The 20,901-nt window shown below is 40.3% G+C and overlaps 1 protein-coding gene and 1 pseudogene across 5 annotated transcripts in view; one reads left to right on the top strand and one right to left on the bottom strand.

The window, feature by feature from the left end:
* Positions 1–1,064: 1,064 nt before the first annotated feature.
* Positions 1,065–5,047, bottom strand: LOC100347434 (melanoma-associated antigen B1-like; annotated as a pseudogene). The gene is made up of 3 exons (XR_016228528.1): positions 4,471–5,047; positions 3,761–3,825; positions 1,065–2,641 (listed from the first exon to the last, which is right to left on the bottom strand). The product of XR_016228528.1 is annotated as a melanoma-associated antigen B1-like (transcript).
* A 139-nt stretch (positions 5,048–5,186) lies between these two features.
* LOC149119556 (uncharacterized) overlaps positions 5,187–20,901 on the top strand; it is a 101,514-nt gene continuing 85,799 nt past the window's right edge. For 2 of the 4 annotated variants that reach the window (XM_089324943.1, XM_089324944.1), the window contains exon 1: positions 5,189–5,746. In XM_089324943.1, coding sequence (XP_089181069.1) covers positions 5,518–5,746 — 229 coding nt within the window. In that variant the 5' untranslated portion in view covers positions 5,189–5,517. Of the gene's footprint in view, positions 5,747–20,901 lie in introns of all 4 variants that reach the window. The other 2 variants (XM_089324942.1, XM_089324946.1) reach the window with 2 other exon arrangements.

The raw sequence follows: 20,901 nt of genomic DNA, 5'->3' as shown, positions 1-20,901 counted from the left end.
GCTTACAGCTCTGTCTAGGACCCTCTAGGGATAGGAGTAGTTGAGGGATGGCTTTTCAGTTATCCTCATCTTCTGGACAATGTCTTCCTGAGCGCTCATGTATTAGCTCATCATCATGTCCCCTTCTCTGATTAGAAAATTTGGGGAAAAAAAAAATTTGGGGAAATGCCACGCACCTGGAAACAGTTTATCAGTTTCCTTATTGCTAACCATGCAGAGAATGGCCCCCTTTTCCAGATGTTGTGTCATAGTCTGTAGCACAAGATAGTAGGTCCAGGAGACGGTGGGCTGTCAGAAGAAACACATTGATTTTTTCCCTCTGTTTTACCACCCTAAAACAGCATATGATATAACCTTGAGCAGATATACTTTTAACAGTAATAGGGTAGAGTAAGATGATATTATGAGCTCTTGATCTTTCATGTTATCTGACATTGCATATTATTTTCTCTTTATTCCTGCCACTCATTTATTCAACATTATTGGTTCTGTAGCTGTGTGTTTCAAATCTGCTTTGGATACAGGGTCTATTTTATTGTCTGAGATACATTTTGGAGCAGTGAGAAGAAAAATGAGTTACAAGACACAAAGTCTGCCTCAGGCTGGGAGGATGGGAAGAGTGCGGTCTTTCAAATGATTCAGACCAGGGTTTTTTACAGGCCAACAAAACTGAGACATTTGCATGTATTTCTTCTTTGCAGTGACCTTGCTAAGCCATATCTTGTAGGAATGCTGGAATGTACGTTCTATATATAAAGTATGTGGCATACAGATTAGGAAATAGATTTTAATAAGTGGAATTATGATTATTTCACTTTTTTATTTTCCCAATGATGTAATGAGAACAAACATTGTCAGCTGTCTTGCAAGTATCTAAGAATATTTAGGTCCTTCTAAGTGCCTTGAATTTTTAGCAGCCTTGTTTTAAAATCATGTTTTGTTGTATTCGTTCTGATTACATTTCATATTATGATAAACTAAGGAAAGTCCAACCTCCAGCCAGAGTTTTTTTTTTAATATAATAGCAGATATGCAGTGAAATAGGACAAAAGTAGCCACTATTCTTAAGCAAAATAAACTGGATATTTTTTATTCACACTAATGAAATATTCAGTGGAATAAGGCAAGTAAAAAATTTACCATCTTACATATCATTTTAGTTTTTTCTCAATATTATCATTGTGTAGTCCTTTCACATTTTCAGGAACATTCCTATCCCACTGCTTTGTTACTGTATCTTACAAAAACAAAGAAACATAATCTTAAGGCTTTTTAACTTATTCAAAAACACCAAAATGTAGTCTTAAACATGACAAACAGCAATAAGTTGTGATCTATGACATTAAGAAACTTAGATTGTGAATCAATATAAGTTCTCAATTAAAAGGGGTAACATTTGAAAAATAACAGAATATAACTTCAAGTTATTTACGTAACACAGGAAAAAACAGACCATATATATATATATATATATATTTTTTTTTTTGCCTCCTCCCTTCACTAGTTTGCACCACTTAGAGATTTGATTACCCTCTTCAAACAAAATGAAAAATCTACCTCAGTCTATTTAGATGTGGGAGGATCTGGGGTACTTCACTTGAGAACTTACCCTCGAGCTGGCAACAACTATAGTCCTATGTGCAGCTTCTTCTACTGCTCTCACTTGCTCATCTCTTAAAGCCTCATCATAGAGACGACGAAAGCAATGAGGGACAGTATCATTGATCTTGACCAAAAACTCAAGGACTTTCATCTTGCTAGTTTCACCATGGGCTCTGGGACCCCAGAGAAATCATAAGTTGGAGGATCAGTATTCAAAACCTGACGGTACTCCAGGTACTGTTCATGCACCAAATCTTTGGTGATGAGCTTCCAGGGCTCCCCAAAGATTAAGTGCCTCCTCCCAGCATATATCCCCAAAGCATTCAAAACTCCCACATCTCCTTCTCTGTGACACGGTTGCCCTTCATAAAGATCACACCCAGGAGTGTCATCACTAGTCCCGTCTTAGGAAATTCCCTCATACCACTCAGCCTATCCTCACTGGAGAGGCTTAGCTTGCTGACAAGGACATAGGAGTGACTATTGCATTTATCTACCTTCAAGTAAAGGCCAAAGACCAGTTCAACATGCTCTGAAGATCTCTGGGAAATGCTCCTTATACTTTTTGTTGACAACCTTCAGCATGTCTGCCTGTGTAATGGTCTCTTGCTTTCTATATTTCTCAAGAAACAACTTCACAAACTGATTTATCTCCAGGGACAGTGGATCTATGACTGAGGTCTGAACAGAAGCTGCCTCCTTGAAGATTATATTAGTCCCATCTTCCACAACTACATCAGAGCTTGGATCAGAAACACCTGCAACTGGGGTGCTAGAGGATGGACATCCCAGAGGTATTTGGGAACTGCAAGGTACAGGAGAGCCTAGGAGAGCACCCACACTAACAGGACCTGAAGGAGCAGAGAAAGAGGCTCTCTCTTCCTCAGCTACAAAGGCCTGGGCAGCCATGGAATGGTAGGTCATACTGAGAGTCTTCTGGTCCTTCTCAGGAGCACCAAACTCACTCTTCTGTTCCTGAGACATGGCCACAGTCAGCCACATGTGGGAGAGTAGGCAGAAGAGCTGGCAAGGAAGGCACCTGGATGGGGGAGAATAATCATGTGAACAGTCATCAGGTACAGACTACCTTGTCTCCAACTAAGGACACCTCTCAGTGGATTTCCTTGAGAGCACTGCTTTAGCAACTCTGGAGGCTCCTGTCACCCTGATCAGCCAGACTCTTGAAAACTCTGTGGACAAAGTTCAAATGAGTATTATTCTACAGCATCAAGGTCTGGTTGGTGGTTTAGTGGGGTGACAGCAGGAGCTGGCAGTAGGGTCCCCTTTTTTACAGGGGTAAGACCTTTCTCACTGAATAGTCAGGAGCATATTTTTAAATTGCTAGTTAGGCCAGGATGCCTATTCCCATCTGCTTCTCTGTAGCAGACACTTCAAACCTCTTATGCCAAAAGAGTGAAGTGAGAAGGGGTCTCAGCCAATCACCCCTGGCCCCTCTGTTGCTTATTTCTGTCTTGAATATACTGGGTTCTCAGTTCTCAGTCAAGCTTATTTTTTTTTTAAGATTTATTTTTATTTATTTGAAAGAGTTACAGAGAGAGGTAGAGACAGAGAAGTCTTCCATCAGCTGGTTCACTCCCCGTATAGCTGCAATGGCCAGAGCTGTGCCGATCTGAAGCCAGGAACCAGGAGCTTCTTCCCGGTCTCTCATGTGGGTGCAGGGGCCCAAGGACTTGAGCCACCTTCTACTGCTTTCCCAGGCCAAAGCAGAGAGCTGGATTGGAAGAGGAGCAGCCAGGACTAGAACCGGCACCCATATGGGATGCAGGTGCTTCAGGCCAGGGCGTTAACCCACTGCACCACAGCGCTGGCCCCTCAGTCAAGCTTCTTACCCTAGTCTGCAGAGTGAGCTGCGAGTGCTCTCATCTTCTGACTGGAGGCTTTACCTTCACATCAAAGCTGTCAGCTCCTATGGAACTGAGGTGCAGAAATGAAGGGCAGCCTCAGCCTGATACTTCTGCCCTGGAATATGTATTCAGGATTGAGAGCAGGGGGAGGTGAGGAAATTTAGTTTCTCTAGTCAGGTGTTCAGTCATTCTTCACTCAGCTTCCTCCATTTCACCACCACTAGATGTGCGCATTGGTGTCTTTTTTTTCTCTTTAGTTGATATCTATCCTTTATGTTAAAGTCAGCACTTACCTGATAGATAGCCCCAGAAATTAAGTGTGGACTTCTCTGGTCCCACGTGGCTGGGTGCTCCAAAACTGAAAAATGCAAGAGCAAGTTAAAGTCGTCAAGGTCCTGCTTTGTCACTCCCCCTCTTCACGGAGGAACGACACAGGACCCTGCCTAGGCTTCCTATCCGAGTCACGGCACCATTATGTCGCTCCCCGTCTTCGTGGAGGAACGACACAGGACCCTGCGCTGTTCTTTTGTCTGCTCGGCCCTCCCCGGATTTGCTGCTGGTTCTTCCCGGGTTGGCTACCGTCCCTTCCACGTGGAAGGGCGGTTCCCCCTGCCATTTTCCCCACTTCTGCGGGGGAGCGGCACACCGCCGGCCGGCTCTCTCGGGGGCTGCACAGGTGTTCCTTCAGATAGATGTTCCTGGTGCATGTTGTCTCTCTCCTCCTTTATAGTCCTCTTCCACCAATCCCAACTCTGCTACCCACACGCTGAGTACGCTGCTCTCCTCCAAGCAGGAGCAGGTCCTGCTGTTTATTGGTTGAACTGGAGGCAGCTGTGTAGAAGCTGTTTCCTCCTCTCCCAGCACCATATTGTGGGAGAGCAGATGCATAGAATAAGTCTTAATTCCAGTAACTTAGTCTAGTCCGAGTTGCTCCCAGTTGCTCCCCACACTGCTTGACTCCTGGAGGGGCCCAAGATTGTTCCTTTGGCAATTCGTGACTTACTCTGTCCAAAGCCTTCACTTCTCAGTAATCCTTGAGGAGTAACTGGAGGTGGAATGGGGTCTGAATGACTATATGCCTGGGCTTCCCCAGGTGCCAATATGCAGAGATTCCAGCGTCCTGTTTTTCTTAGTGAGAGTACTCAAGAGAGATGGCCCAGAAATCATCCTCTACTGATCTGCTGCCTGACCCTTAGAACAAAGCTCCCACCTCCCAGATTCTTTGGAAGTCAAAGTGAAGGTACATCTGAGTCTTCAGATACACCCAGACCTTCCCAGGCCAAATTCAGGGACTCATTACTTTGTTGGAGCACACCAGCCCCTCCCCCACCACTGCCCTGGCTGCAGCTTCCACTACTGTCGCATTCTTCCCCCCTTCTGCCATTGTAAATTTAGGTCCGTGGAGCCCTCTAAATGTTCACATCTTCAGGAGGCTCCTCTACTTAACTGCACAGGGCCAAGGAACTCCTCTTCTGGCGACCTGAGCACAAGTGCCCACAAGTAAAAACTTTTATGCCCTGAGACGCCATGGCAGAAGGGAACACGGGACTCAGAGAACTGGGGCAGGGTCCACGGCACTCTATTACCTCCTCTTTTCAGAGGCAGGGAATTGAGGATTTCAGAACGAGGGTTCCCACACTTGTATCTCAAGTTACCCGCCAACACACCTGGTAAGACTTGTGACATCGCTTCAGCTTTCTAGCAGCCGCACGTTTCATGGCTGGGTCTCCTCCCCAATATCCTTTGGGGCGGAAGTCGAGATTGCCCGCTTCCGGCCACAGCCAATGGCCCCTCCCAACAGAAAAGGAGGGCAGGCCTCCTTTTGCCTCATTTCCTTCTGAGGAAGGATGCGGCAGGGCGTGTAGGGCCGGTGTCGGGTGTTCCTAGAGAATTCAGTCTTTGTTGTCAGGCAGCTGGGCCCCAGGCTCCTCTCACAGCTGAGCCTAGCCGGCCAGCCTGAGACCCTGAGCTCTCATTTTCTTGCGGGCGCACCATTGCAAGTCCAGTGGAGCCCGAGCCCTGCGGTGATGTGTGGGTCCTCCCGAGGCTGATGGGGGAGGTGTGCGGCTTTGTGGGGTCCATCTTCGGGTGTGGATGGTACCCTCGGTTCTCTCACACTGTATCATCTGGACTCCTCGTCATGGGGGAGCCCCGCTTCTCTGCTGATGGGAGACCAGGCCTCGACCCACGACCTCCATTACCTGAGCCACCTGCTGTGGAGTGCAGGTGCACCTCATGTGACCACCGCTCCCTGGGGCCTCCAGACCTGGCTGCTCTGGGTAAGTCATGGTAGAGCAGAGAGTGTGTATTTTGGTAGCAGTACTTCGACGAGAGTGGGTTTTAGTCTGTTTGAGATGGTGGAGCTTCTAACTTTTTACTGAGAGTCCTTATACTGGCTGGTAGATGGTCCTGGATTCCTTACTTTTCTAACATGAATCTCCTACTAACCTTGGCCTGCAAAAATCCCCATGGAGAAAATGAGTGGGTTAATTGTTTTGATAGCTGGATCTGAGGCCTCTCTTGATAAATGTCAGGGGTGGATTAATATCTTTCTTATGTGGAATTCACTGTGATATTTCCAATTGTGTTTTAGTTTGTGTCATATTACCATTAAAGGAAGTTGGTCCTCATCCAATAAAAAGATTTCATTTGCTTATTAGTACAATGTCTGCACATATACTGCATTCAACAATGCAAGTGTTTGTAATGTCCTGATATTTCCCCCTGGTTCCAGCACATGAGTTGTGGGGTGCTGCCTCAGGTTACTTCCACAAAGTAGAAGGAATTCATGGTCTTAAATACACTATAAGATGTTAATGGCCAAATTTTCAAACCATTTCTTCTTCTGATTTGATCATCTTAGTAATGCAGATTCCCAGTCTATCTCTACCTCAGGGTACATCCTTATACAAGCACTTAGAGACTTGATGTCCATCAGGAGCATTTTATTTTTTCAGTTTGCTTGTTTCTGGTATTATTATTTCTTCCAATGTTGGTTTCTTTGTGAGAAATAGCATCCCTCTGATGTCTTTTTTTTTTTTAATTACTGTTATTTGTCTTGGAAGCTATGGATAACACTCTATATCTGTAAATGATGTAAGAAGAACTGATATCTTTATAATATTGTGATCCCTTGGATTACCATACTAGACTGTTCGAATTGAGAATTTTCCCTCTTAGCTCTATAATTGTTTATAGTTGGCTTCATAAAAGCCTTGTAAATTTCTTTAAACTTCATTTGGTACATTTGAGATAGTTTTGCTGTTGTTAATTGTGTATTTTCCATTGCAAATTCTAATTAGTTACTGATTTTGTGTGGTTAGGCTCCTACATTTATTATGGTGATTTTTTATATGATAATTTATATATTTTCTTATTTGAGAAACAATTTATTTTGAAGTTGTAATCATAGGAATATTGTTACTATTACCTCTTTGTTATTCAAACTTCTTGTTTATTGTGGTGGTATTGTGTGTGGACTTTACCTTCCACCTTGGGTGAGGCTATACATTCCAATCCAGATTTGTGGTATTCTATGTTTGTGTATTTTCCAGGCTTTATTGAAGACACTTGTAATGTTTCAAATTTGTATATGTATGTTAATAATTTTATGACATGGAAATTCCATTCTTATGTAAGTTCTCTAAAACTTATTACCATGGGTTAACATTAACTCTGCATGTGATGAAATGCTTTTTGGTGCCTGTATGTTACTGCAGTGACTAACAGTACAGGACTCCTTTTCTAGTGCAATGTCATCTTTACATTCCTGGTATACAGCCTATTTATTTACTAATTCAATGGTATACTGGATATGTTATGAAGTTAATGATCACATTTGCCTCAGAGTGAGCTTTGTTCAGGTGTTCTTGTTTGAGGCATATGTTGGGTTTTTTCAAGGAGAGCTAGCCTGCTAGTGTAACAGATATTTTTTCACTTTTTGTATGATTTGGAACAATTTAATATGGTGATTAGTGTTTTCTTCAATGTGTGGTGTAATGAACCCTGAATCTGGCTGGCCTGAAAACATTTTGAAAGTGCCTTCGGTTTTTATTATATATATATATATATATACACACACAAACACAAGAGAGGTGAGTTTTTCCTAGTATCGAAATGAGGATATCACATTAGAAAATCTATCAATATAATTGGCTAACTATAACAGTCAATAAATTTCCAAGAAAGAGAAACCAATATAACTGAGAGGACTTAATACAGGAAAATAGTTACTGGAGAAGGAAATCAGGAATAGTCAAACAAAGCAACCTGAGGTGTGTTTTCCTCTAACCTGCTTGAAAAGATACTCCCACTTGTGATTAGGAGTTGTGATCAACAGCATCATAAGCTATAGCTGACCAGTATAAAGGATATTGGAGTAATGGAGATACAGCCATTGAAGGAATAGCTCCTTGCTGCAAAGAGAAAGCAGGTGGAAAACTCTAAACACTTACATTCTCTTGGACTCTAATCTCCTGCAGTTCCCACTTTTTGACTTTACTGGGCTGGCATCCTGGTGTTGGAGAATACACATCGCAAGAAATGGGAGTCAGATCTTTTTACTGGAGAATAGAGGGAGGGAAGATTGAGAAATGGGCCTGGGAGCAAGTAGATCTAGGGCTGGTGCACCTTAAGGACAGAGTATATGAGAGGAAAAAAATATCTAAATTTATGCAAAATAGTTTTTTTTAAAATTAACATTTTATATTTAAAATTATGTTACCAGATTAGTAAAGATTATCTACAAAAACAGCAATAAGAACAATACCAGTCATACTTAACTTGGAACTATTGAAAGGTTTTACTTTAAATTTAGGAAATAGAAAAGGGTGCCTGTCATCACCATTTCTATTCAATTTTTAAAACTAGTTAGTTCACTCCTTTTAATTTTTTAAATATTTATTTATTTGAATGGCAGAGTTAGAGAAAGTGAGATTGATCTTCCTTCCACTGGTTCACTCCCCAAATAGCCACAAAGGCTAGAGCAGGGCTGGTCCAAAGCCAGGAACCAGGAGCTTCTTCTTGGCCTTCCATGAGAGTGCAGGGTCCCACGGGCTTGGGCCATGCTCCACTGCTTTCTCAGTCACATGAGCAGGAGCTGGATCAGAAGTAGAGCAGCCAGGACTCGAACTGGCACCCATATGGAATGCAGGCATTACAGGCAGTGGCTTTACCCACTACACCACGGTGCCAGCCCCATAAATGAATCTTAAAAGGGTTTATGATACAAATTTTCAAATTTATATTACAGTAGAGAAGAGCAAAAAGATTTTTGGTTGTATAGTCTTATCAATCAGAGAGTCGGCAGCAAAGCCATCTGGAGGTAAAAGAACTGAAAGGCAATGGTGACCTCAGTCATTTGAGTAGCAGAATGTTTGGGAAAAATCTGATCTAGAGAAGAAGAGAAGAATTGGCATGTTCTTCTGAAAAATAGAGCTCCTTCATCTCCCTTCTTCCATTTAATTTAACTGGATGGCATTATGCAACTTTCACTTTAAGGAGTAGTAAGTATATGCATTGGTACTGGTTTGGTAGAAAAACACCTGCATCAATGTTCTTCTGGTTGCATTTGTACACTAGTGACCCACTGATGTGTGGTTCCACTGAGAAGTATAATTTTGACAGTAATGTTATAAATAGTAATGACCAGGTGCTGCAACAATGGTTATGGACACACAGAAGCAGTCCAAGATATTACTGATTTAGAGGCATTGCCAAATTCTGCAGATGTAATGGCAGCTTAGCTCCACCTCTGTCCTTAAAGGAATGAGTCTTCTGCTGTAGGGTGAGAAAGTTAAAGAGTGTGGACCTCTTCTACTCTTTTGCATAGGTGGAGGTATCCTGCAGATTCCGCTATTTAGCAGGGAGACCCTCTTTAAAGGGCAACAGCTGGGGTTTAGAGTACTTATTAGAGGAAGGGAAAGGATGAGTTTCTTGTTGTTGCTGTTGTTGTTGTCAAGTTGCTCTTGAGTGGACAGACATCAAGAAGCAAGGAGCAACCCTCATTTAATTCCACAGTGGGCAGGTTGTTTGATTCCATTGTTAGAACTTCATTCTCTAGAAAGTTAATCACCACTATTCAGAGCCAATTATACCCTGAAAGTATCTAGGTTATGGCTGTACACTTTAGTTTTTCATTTTATTTTTTTAAGATTTATTTATTTAATTTGGGAGTTACTCAGAGAGAGGAGAGGCAGAGAGAAAGAGAGAGAGAGTGAGAGAGAGAGGGGTCTTCCATCCATTGGTTCACTTCCCAATTGGTCACAATGAGCGGAGCTATGCTGATCTGAAGCCAGGAGCCAGGAGCCTCTTCCTGGTCTCCCACGTGGGTGCAGGGCCCCAAGGACTTGGGCCACCTTCTACTGCTTTCCAAGGCAATAGCAGAGAGCTGGATCGGAAGTAGAGCAGCGGGGATATGAACCAGTGCCCATACAGGATGCTGGCACTTGAGTACAGGGCATTAATCTGCTGCACCACAGCGGTGGCCCCAGGCTCTACACTTTAGAAATAATATTTGCAATCCAGAGGAAAAGGCTTTAGGGTGAAGTCAATCTCCAAATGTGAGTGAACTTACCTATAAATACATGAAAAGGGTGATAAGTTGAGGGAGAATTCTGCGAATGTGGATGCTATCTTGCTTATCACATCAATCATGGGAGCTTCTCTGCCCAAAACAAGGCCTGCCTCCACATCTCTTCCATATACTTCCATCCTGCTGCTCTCTGTATTGATAGTAATAAACAACTCCTACTTATACAAGCAATTCATACCTGTCACTTTAGGCTTGGAAACATGGAACATGAGGAATGAAGAAAGACTGCTTTAAAGGGTGATTTTTTTTTTTTTTTGGTGAATGCCAGTGACAGGCATCACATTTTGGTTTAACATTTATTTAATAATCAAACTGTTTTCTTTCTTTCTTGTACTTTGGAGAACAATTTCTGAGTTGGCAGATTTTTTTTTTTGACCATTTCACCCATAAACAGTAAATTTTAAAGTAATCACAGATCATAAAATCTGTAGTAGCATAGCATTTTTAACCATTGGTTAGACAAAGGTATAAAACAGAATTTACAAAATAATATTTGCAGCAGTACTAACACAGAGACATTTCGTTCTTTTTGTTTTTTAAATTTTAGCTCTCATTTAAGGGAGAATGTGTGGTATTTGTCTTTCTAGGTTTGGCTTATTTTACTCAATATGATGACCTCTAGTTGTGTCCATTTTGCTCCAAATGGTAGAAATTCTTTTTTTAATAATGGAATATTCCTTTGTGTATATATGCCACATTTTCTTCATCCGTTCATCTGTTGATGGACACCATGGTTGATTCCATATTGTGAACAGTGCTGCTATGAAGATGTTGGTGTAAGTATCTCTTTGATATGTTCTGTTGAAGTCTTTTGAGTATATTCCAAGTAGTGGGGTTGCTGGATCATATGGCCAGTATGTTTCTAATTTTTAAGAAATGTCCACACTCTTTTCCACAGTGGCTGTGCTAATTGACATCTCCATCAATAATGTATAAGTATTGGTCTTGGTCCACATACTCACCCACATTTGTCATTCTCCGTGTTTTGGATTTTAGCCATTCTGACAAGGGTGAGGTGATACCTAATTCTGGTTTTTATTTGCATTTCCCAATGGCTAGTGATGTTGAGCATTTTTTCATATATTAGTTAGACATTTGTATATCTTCTTTTGAGAACTGTCTATTGAAGTCCTTTGCACATTTCTTAACTAGATTGACTTTTTCTATTGTTGATTGTGTAAGTTGCTAATATGTTTGGAATATTACTCCTTTGTCAGATAAGTGGTTTCCAAATATTTTCTCCCATTCTGTCATTGTTATCTTCATTTTTTTTATTCCAAGAGTTAGGTTTTTTTTTCTTTTTTATTTAGTAAATATAAATTTTCAAAGTACAGTTAATGGATTACAGTGGCTTCCCATCCCCATAATTTCCCTCTCACTCACACCCTTCCCATCTCCCGCTTTTTCTCCCATTCCATTCACATCAAGATTCATTTTCAATTCTCTTTATATACAGAACATCAATTCAGTATATATTAAGTAAAGATTTCATCAGTTTGCACTCACACAGAAACACAAAGTGTAAAATACTGTTTCAGTACTAGTTATAGCATTACTTCACATTGGACAACACACTAAGGACAGATCCCACATGAGAAGTAAGTACACAGTGACTCCTGTTGTTGACTTAACAATTTGACACTCTTATTTATGGCATTAGTAATCTCCTTAGGTTCTAGTCATGAGTTGCCAAGGCTATGGAAGCCTTTTGAGTTCTCCGACTTTGATCTTATTCCAACAGGGTCATAGTCAAAGTGGAAGTTCACTCCTCCCTTCAGAGAAAGGTACCTGCTTCTTTGATGGCCCTGTTCTTTCCAATGAGATCTCACTGGCAGAGATCTTTCATTTAGGTCTTCTTTTTTTTTTCCAGGGTGTCTTGGCTTTCCATGCCTAAAATACTCTCATGGGCTCTTCAGCCATATCCGAATGCCTTAAGGGCTGATTCTGAGGCCAGAGTGCGATTTAGGACATCTGCCATTCTATGAGTCTGCTGTGTATCCCGCTTCTCATGATGGATCATTCTCTCCCTTTTTGATTCTATCAGCTAGTATTAGCAGACACTAGACTTGTTTGTTTAATCCCTTTGACTCTTAGACCTATCATTATGATCTATTGTGAACTGAAATTGATCACTTGGACTAGTGAGATGCCATTGGTACATGCAACCTTGATGGGATTGTATTGGGATCCCCTGGCATGATTCTAACTTCACCATTTAGGGCAAGTCTGATTGAGCATGTCCCAAATTGTACATCTCCTCCTTCCTCTCTTATTCCCACTCTTATATTTAACAGGGATCATTTTTAAGTTAAAATTTAAACACCTAAGAATAAATGTGTGTTAATCACAGAGTTCAACCAATAGTACTAGAACAAAGCAAAGAGAAAATACTGAAATGGATAAAGTATTACACTATACATGAACAGTCAGGATAAGAGCTGATGAAGTCACTGTTTCTTATACTGTCCATTTCACTTCAACAGGTTTCCCCTTTGGTGCTCAGTTAGTTGTCGCCAATCAGGGAGAACATATGATATTTGTCCCTTTGGGACTGGCTTAATTCACTCAGCATAATGTTTTCCAGATTCCTCCATCTTGTTGCAAATGACCGGATTTCATTGTTTTTGACTGCTGTATAGTATTCTATAGAGTACATGTCCCATAATTTCTTTATCCAATCTACTGTTGATGGGCATTTGGGTTGGTTTCTTGATTTCTTTGTAGATTCTGGTTATTAACCCTTTATCTGTTGCATAGTTTGCAAATATATTTTCCCATTCTGTTGGTTGCCTCTTCACTTTCCTGACTGTTTCTTTTGAAGTAGAAAAACTTCTCAATTTGATGCAATCCCAAATGTCAATTTGGGCTTTGACTGCCTGTGCTTCTGGGGTATATTCCAAGAAGTCTTTGCCAGTACCTATATCTTGCAGAGTTTCTCCAATGCTCTCTAATAATTTGATGGTGTCAGGTCGTAGATTTAAGTCTTTAATCCATGTTGAGTGAATTTTTGTGTAAGGTGAAAGGTAGGGGTCTTCATGGTTCTGCACGTGGAAATCCAATTTTCCCAGCAGCATTTATTGAATAGACTGTCCTTACTCCAGGGATTAGTTTTGGATCCTTGATCAAATATGAGTTGGCTGTAGATGTTTGCATTGATTTCTGGTGTTTCAATTCTGTTCCATTGGTCTATCCATCTGTTTCTGTACCCAGTACCATGCTGTTTTGATAACAACTGGCCTGTAGTATGTACTGAATTCTGGTATTGTGATGCCTCTGGCATTGTTTTTGTTGTACAAGATTGCTTTAGCTCTTCGAGGTCTCCTGTGTCTCCATATGAATTTCAGCATCATTTTTTCTAGGTCTGAGAAGAATGTCTTCGGTATTTTGATTGGTATTGCATTGAATCTGTAAATTGCTTTTGGGAGAATGGACATTTTGATGATATTGATTCTTCCAATCCATGAGCATGGAAGATTTTTCCATTTCTTGGTATCCTCTTCTATTTCTTTCTTTAAGGTTTTGTAATTGTCATTGTGGAGATCCTTAATGTCCTTGGTTAAGTTTATTCCAAGGTATTTGATTGTTTTTGTAGCTATTGTGAATGGGATTGATCTTAGAAGTTCTTTCTCAACTGTGGCATTGGCTAGCTGCCCCGGCGGCTCGGCTCCTAAAGCGGCTTGGCTTCCACGCAGTGGCTCGGCTTCCACGCAGTGGGCGACCTTGCTCTCCCCGTAGGTCCTCCGTGTCACATCTACTAGATCCGGAAGAGTTTCCTCTGCAATTTTTTCCTGAGCCTTTTCCTGAGGCTACAGTAATTCCACTTTTATTAAACTACCTTTTCCCGGACTATCGGTTCGCGCCCTCACTATTCCGCCATCTTGGCTCTGCCTCCATCTTCACTTTGTTGAGTGCTTCCTTAACAGTGCAGAAGCTTCTTAGCTTGATGTAATCTGAGTTGTCAACTTTTGCTTTTATTGACTGTGCTTCAGGGAGCTTTTCCAAGAGGTCTTTGCCTCTTCCAAAGTTTTGCAGAGTTTCCTCAATGCTTTCCTCTAGTAATTTGATGTTATCGGGGAATATATATAGATCCTTGATCAATTTTGGGTTGATTTCTGTATAAAGTATAAGGTAGGGCTCTTGTTTCATACTTCTGTGTGTGGAGATTGAATTTCCCCAGCACCGTTTGTTGAATAGACTGTCCTTTCTCCAGGATTCAATTTTAGCTCATATGTCAAAGATCAGTGGTTATAGATGCATGGATTTATTTCTGGGATTTCTGTTCTCTTCCATTGGTCTGCATGTCTATTTTTGTGCCAGTAGCAGGCTATTTAGATTATTACTATCCTGTAGTATGTCTTGAAAGCTGATATTGTGATCTCTCCAGCTTTGTTTTTGCTCTATAAATTGCTATAGATATTCGGGGCCTCTTGTGTTTCCATATGAATTTTACCATCATTTTTTTCTAGGTCAGAGAAGAATGTCACTTTGACTTGGATAGCTTTAGGTTGTATGGACATTGTGGTAATATTCAAATCTACAAACATGGGAGAGTTTTCCATTTTTTGTGTTTTCTTCTACTTCTTTAATGTTCTATAATTTTTATCATAAATATCTTTGATGTCATTGGTTCAATTAATTTCAAGGCATTTCATTTTTTTGTAGCTTTTGTGAATGGGAATGATGTTAGAAGTCCCTTGTCGGCCATGGTATTATCTGTGTATACAAAGCTATTGATTTTTGTGTGTTAATTTTTTTAAAAAAATATTTATTTATTTATTTTAAAAAGTTACATAGAAAAGGAGAGGCAGAGAGAGAGAGAGAAAGAGAGAGAGTGTGAGTCTTCCATCCATTGGTTCTCTCCCCATTTGGCTGCAACAGCCGGAGCTGCGCTGATCTGAAGCCAGGAGCCAGGAGCTTCTTGTGGGTATCCCACATAGGTACAGGGGCAGAAGGACTTGGATCACCTTCCACTGTTTTACCAGGCCATATTAGAGTGCTGGATTGGAAGTGGAGCAACTGGGACCTGAATTGGTGCCCATATGAGATGCTAGTACGGCAGGCGGCAGCTTTACTCACTACACCACAGCGCCAGCCCCGTGTGTTAATTTTTTATCCTGCTACTTTACCAAAGTCTTTAATGAGTTCCAGTAATCTCTTAGTGAAGTCTTTCGGATCGACTATGTATAGAATCATGTCATCTGCAGATAGGGAGTTTGACTTCTTCCTTCTGTACATTGTATGATTTAAATTTTATTTGTTGAGACCTGCTTTATGGCTTAGCATATGGTCTATCCTAGAGAAAGCTCCATGCACTGTTGAAAAGCATGTGTATCCTTCAACTGTAAGATGAAATGTTCTGTAAATATCAATTAAGTCCATTTGTTCCATAGTGTAAATTAACTGTGTTGTTACTTTGTTGAATTTCATGTAGTTAGTCTGTACATTGTTGATGGTAGGGTGTGAAGTCCCCCATTATTATTGTATTGGAATATGTATTCTGATTTGAGATTCTCAGAATGCAATATGATGTTTCTCTTGTGCATCTTTTAGAATATTTTCTTTATGTTTACTGTTGGAAGCTTGACTATCATGTGCCATTGTGAAGATCTTTTCTGGTCATGTCTCTTAGGAGTTCTATATACTTCGTGTACTTGGGTGCCCCTTTCTTCCTCCAAATTAGGAAATTTTTCTGCTGTTATTTCACTGAATATCCTTTCCAATCCAATCCATTCTCTTTGCACACCTGCTCTAAGATCCATATGTTAGGTCATTTGAAAATATCCCATAAATATTAAACACTATTTTTAGGTTTTAATTTCTACCTCCTCCTCCTACTCCTTCTCTTCCTTTGTCTTCCTCTCTCCATCCCCTTTCCTCTCCCCCTTCCTCTACTCCTTCTCCCCCTTCTCCCTTCTTCCGTTTTTTTTGTTTGTTTGAGGAATTCCAAGGATGTCCTAATAGCTGAATATTCTTTGCTCTGACTCACTGTGCTTGTTAAGACTCTCCACTGTGTTTTTTTCTGATATCAAGCCTTTATTTTAAAAAAGTCGACATCATTGATGTATAATTTAGATACAGATTGAACATATTTTAATTGTATCATCCAATGAGTTCTAATACAGTTCTTTATTTTTACCTAGAAATCTTTTATTTAAGGTATACAAACTTGATACATTTCATATATACAAATCTAGGAATATAGTGATACTTCCCACTTTATTCTCCCTCTTACTCCCCCTCCCACCCTTCTTCCTTCTCCCTATCCTATTCCCATTCCTATTTTTTACCAAGATCTATTTTCAATTGATTTTATGCACATAAGCTTGAACCTACATTAAGTAAAGAGTTCAACAAATAGTAAAAAAAAAAAAATACTGTTACTCAACTTTTGAGACAAGGGCTGTTCAAAGTCATTGCATATCAAAGTGTCTATTTCACTTCTATAGATTACCTTTTAGGTACTCCATTAGAAACCACAGATCAGGGAGAAGATAAGCTATTTTTCTTTTGGGGAGTAACTTATTTCACTAAGTTTAATGCTTTCCAGTTGTATCCATTTTGTTGTAAATGACAGGATTTCATATTTTTATGGCTGTATAGTATTCCATGGTGTACATATCCCACAATTTCTTTGTCCCATCTTCAGTTGATGGATGTCTGGGTTGATTCCATATCTTATTGTGAATTGAGCTGCAATAAGCATTGGGGAACAGATCACTCTTTAATATGCTTATTTTATTTCCTTTGGGTAAATTCCTAGGAGTGGAATGGCTGGGTCGTATGGTAGTTCTTATATTCAGATTTCTAAATATCTCCATACTGTCTTCTACAATGGCTGCATCAGTTTACATTGCCACCAACAGTGGTTCAGGGTACCTTTTTCCCCACATCCTCGACATCATTTGTTGTTCATTGATTTCTGTATGAAATCCATTATAGTGGGAATGAGGTGAAACATACTGTGGTTTTGATTTGCATTTCCCTGAGGGCTACTGAACCTGAGCATTTTTTCATGTGTCTGTTGGCAATTTGTGTTTCCGCTTTTGAAAATTCCTGTTCAAGTCTTTTGCCCCCTTTCCTAACTGGATTGTTTGTTTTGTTTTTGTTGAGTTTCTTGAGCTCTTTTTGTATATTGATCATTTATCAGTTGTGTAGTTTGCAGATATTTTCTCCCATTCTGTTAGTTGCCTGTTCACTTTTTCAAGTGTTTGCTTTGCAGTGCAGAAGCCTCTCAGCTTGATGTAATCCCAAATGTCAATTTTGGCTTTGATTGCCTTTGCTTCTGGGGTCTTTTCCAAGAAGTTTTTGCCCATGTGAGTGTCTTAGAGAGTTTCCACAATGTTCTGTAATAGTTTGATAATACCGTGTTGTAGATTTAAGTCTTCATCCATTTTGACTGGATTTTTGTATAAGGTGTGGGTTTCATAATTCTGCATGCAGAGATTCAGTTTCCTTCAGCACTGTTTGTTAAAGCGACTGTCCTTACTCCAGGGATTATTTCTTTTTATTGCTAAAGAATATCGTCTTGTATGGATGCAGCATACTTTATTTATCTGTTTTGCTACTGAAGGACATCCTAGATTCGTCTAAGTTTTAACAACTCTAACAATATGAAGGCATTGTGTTGTAAATTAATTTTTTGATCCATTGTGAATGGATTGTTATGTAAGGTGTAAGGTAGGGTTCTTACTTCATAGTTCTGCATGTGGAGATACAGTTTTCCTAGCAACATTTTTTGAGGAGACAGACTGTCCTTTCTCCAGGGCTTGATTTTAGCTCCCTAGTCAAACATACGTTGGTTGTAGATTTTTGGGTTTATTTCTGGAGTTTCTATTCTCTTACATTTGTCTACCCATCTGTTTTTTCACCCGTGCCAGGCTGTTTTGATTATAACTTCCCTGTAGTATGTCTTGAAATCTGGCATTGTGATACCTCAGGCTTTTTGTTGTGTAACATTGCTTTAGCTATTCAGTCTCCTGTGTTTCCATATGAATTTCAGTATTGTGTTTTTCTAGATCTGAGGAAAACGTCATTGGTATTTTGATTGGCATCATGTTGAATCTGTAAACTGCTTTCAGTAGTATGCACTTTTTGATGATATTGATTGTTCCAATCAATGAACATGAAAGATTTTTCCATTATTTGTGCCTTCTTCAATTTCTTTCTTTAATGTTTTTAAATTTTCATCATACAGATCTTTGATGTCCTTGTTTAAATTTATTTCAAGGTATTTAATTCTTTTTGTAGCTATTGTGAATGGGATTGGTCTTAGAAGTTCTTCTCAGCCACTGTATTGTCTGTATAAACAAGGGCTATTGATTTTTGTGTGTTAATCTTATGTCCTGCCACTTTACTCCTTAGAGTTCCATCAGTGTCTTAGTGGAGTTTTTCAGATCCCCTACATATAGAATCATGTCATCTGCAAATAGGGATAGTTTTACCTCCTCTTTCCCAATTTATATCACTTTGATTTCATTTTCTTTCCTAATGGCTCTGGCTAAAACTTTCAGGACTATGTAGAATAAATAGTAATGATGAGAGTAGGCATCCATGTCTGATTCCAGATCTTAGTGGTAGTGCTTCTAATTTTTCCCCACTTAATATGAATCTTGGCCATGGGTTTGTCATAAATTGCCTTGATTGTGTTGAGGAATGATTCTTCTATACCCGGTTTGCTTTAAGTTTTCATCTTGAAAGCGTGTTGTGTTTTGTCAAATATTTTCTCTGCATTTGATTGAGATCATGTGGTGTTTGTTCTTCAGTTTGTTATTCTGATGTAACACATTGATTTTTTTAGAAAGCTTTTATTTAATAAATATAAATTTCATAGGTGTATCTTTAGGAATATAGCAGTTATTCCTCATATATCTGTCCTCCCACCCCCACTCCTGTCCTACCTCATACTCCCTCTCCCATCCCATTCTTCATTAATATTTGCTTTTAATTATCTTTATATACAAAAGACCAACTCCGTACTAAGTAAAGATTTTAACAGTTTTCACCCACACACAACGTATAAAGTGCTTTTTGAGAACAAATTTTGCAGTTAATTCTCATAGTACAACTCATTAAAGACAGAGGTCCTAAATGGAGAGAGCAAGTGCATAGTGACTTCTGTTGTAGATTTAACCATTGACATTCTTATTTATGACCTCAGTGATCACCTGAGGCTCCTGTAATGAGCTGCCAAGGCTATGGAAATCTTTTAAGGCCACAAAGCTGACATTATTAAGACAGGGCCATAATCAAAGTGGAAGTTCTCTCCTCCCTTCAGAGACAAGTACCTTCTTCTTGATTATCTCTTCTTTGCACTGAGATCTCACTCACAGAGATCCTTCATGAAGTACATTTTTTTGCCACAGTGTCTTGGCTTTCCAGGCCTGAAATGCTCTCATGGGCTTTGTAACCAGATCTGAATGCCATATGGGCTGATTCTGAGGCCAGAGTGCTGTTTAGGGCGTTTGTCATCTTTGAGTCGTCTGTGTGGCCTGCTTCCCATGCTGGATCATTCTGTCCTTTTAATTCTATCTATTGTTATTAGCAGATACTTGTTCTTATTTATTTGCTCCCTTTGACGCTTATTCCTATCTATATGATCAGCCACACCTTTAAAATTATCACTTTAACTGGTAGAATGGCATTAGTACAACCCAGCTTAATGGGATTTGGAGTCCCATGGCAAGTTATTAGCTTTACCTTAGGGGTAAGTCTGTGGGAACCTGTGCCAAACTATACATCTCATCACTCTCTTATTTGCACATCCTGTCGCTCCCCCTCTTCGTGGAGGAACGACACAGGACCCTGCACTGTTCTTTTGTCTGCTCGGCCCTCCCTGGGTTTACTGCTGGTTCTTCCCGGGTTGGCTACCGACCCTTCCACCTCCGTGGAAGGGCAGTTCCCCCTGCCACATTCCCCACTTCCGTGGGGGGGCAGCACACCGCCGGCCGGCTCTCTCGGGGGCTGCACAGGTGTTCCTTCAGATAGATGTTCCCCTTAGATGTTCCTGGTGCATGTTGTCTCTCTCCTCCTTTATAGTCCTCTTCCACCAATCCCAACTCTGCTACCCACACGCCGAGTACGCTGCTCTCCTCCAATCAGGAGCAAGATCAGCTCCTGCAGCTCAGTCAATCAAATTGGCGAGAGGCAGCTGCGTAGAAGCTGCTACTCCCTTCTCAGCGCCATATTGTGGGAGAGCAGATGCATAGAATAAGTCTTAATTCCAGTAACTTAGTCTAGTCCGAGTTGCTCCCCACACATCCTTAAGCATCTTTTATAGGGCTGGACTGGTGGTGACAAATTTTTTCAATTTCTGTTTGTTCTGTATTTCACATTCATTCATAAATGAGAGCTTTGGAGGATATAATATTCTGGGATGACAGCTTTTTTCTCGTAAGACTTGGACTTATCTCACTTTTCTCTTCTAGACTATAAGGTTTCTGATAAGAAGTCCACTGTGAGTTTAATTGGATATCCTCTGAAAGTATTCTGGCATTTCTGTCATGTACAGTTTACAATCTTCTCTTTATGTTTCACTGTGGTGAGTTTGAGTACCTGTGTTGTGGCAAGGATCTTTTCTGGTCATGTCTGTTGGAAGTTGTGTGTGCTTCCTGTACTTGGATATCCCTTTCTTTGAACAAACCCGGGAAATTTTCTACTATTATTTCACTAGAAAGGCCTTCTAATCCTCTCTCTCTCTCTCTCCATGCTTTCAGGACTCCTAGTACCTGTATGTTTGTTTGTTTGGTTTTTGGTTTTTTTTTTTTGATAGTATCCTGTAGATTATCAACAGTGTTTTTAGTTTTCTAATTTCCTCTTCTTTTCTTTGGTTTGACTCTATACTTC

This window comes from Oryctolagus cuniculus, chromosome X (genome assembly GCF_051225735.1).
Source record: "Oryctolagus cuniculus isolate XC-2025 breed Fujian yellow rabbit chromosome X, ASM5122573v1, whole genome shotgun sequence".
NCBI lineage: Eukaryota > Metazoa > Chordata > Mammalia > Lagomorpha > Leporidae > Oryctolagus > Oryctolagus cuniculus.
This window is presented reverse-complemented; position numbering and strand designations above follow the sequence as displayed.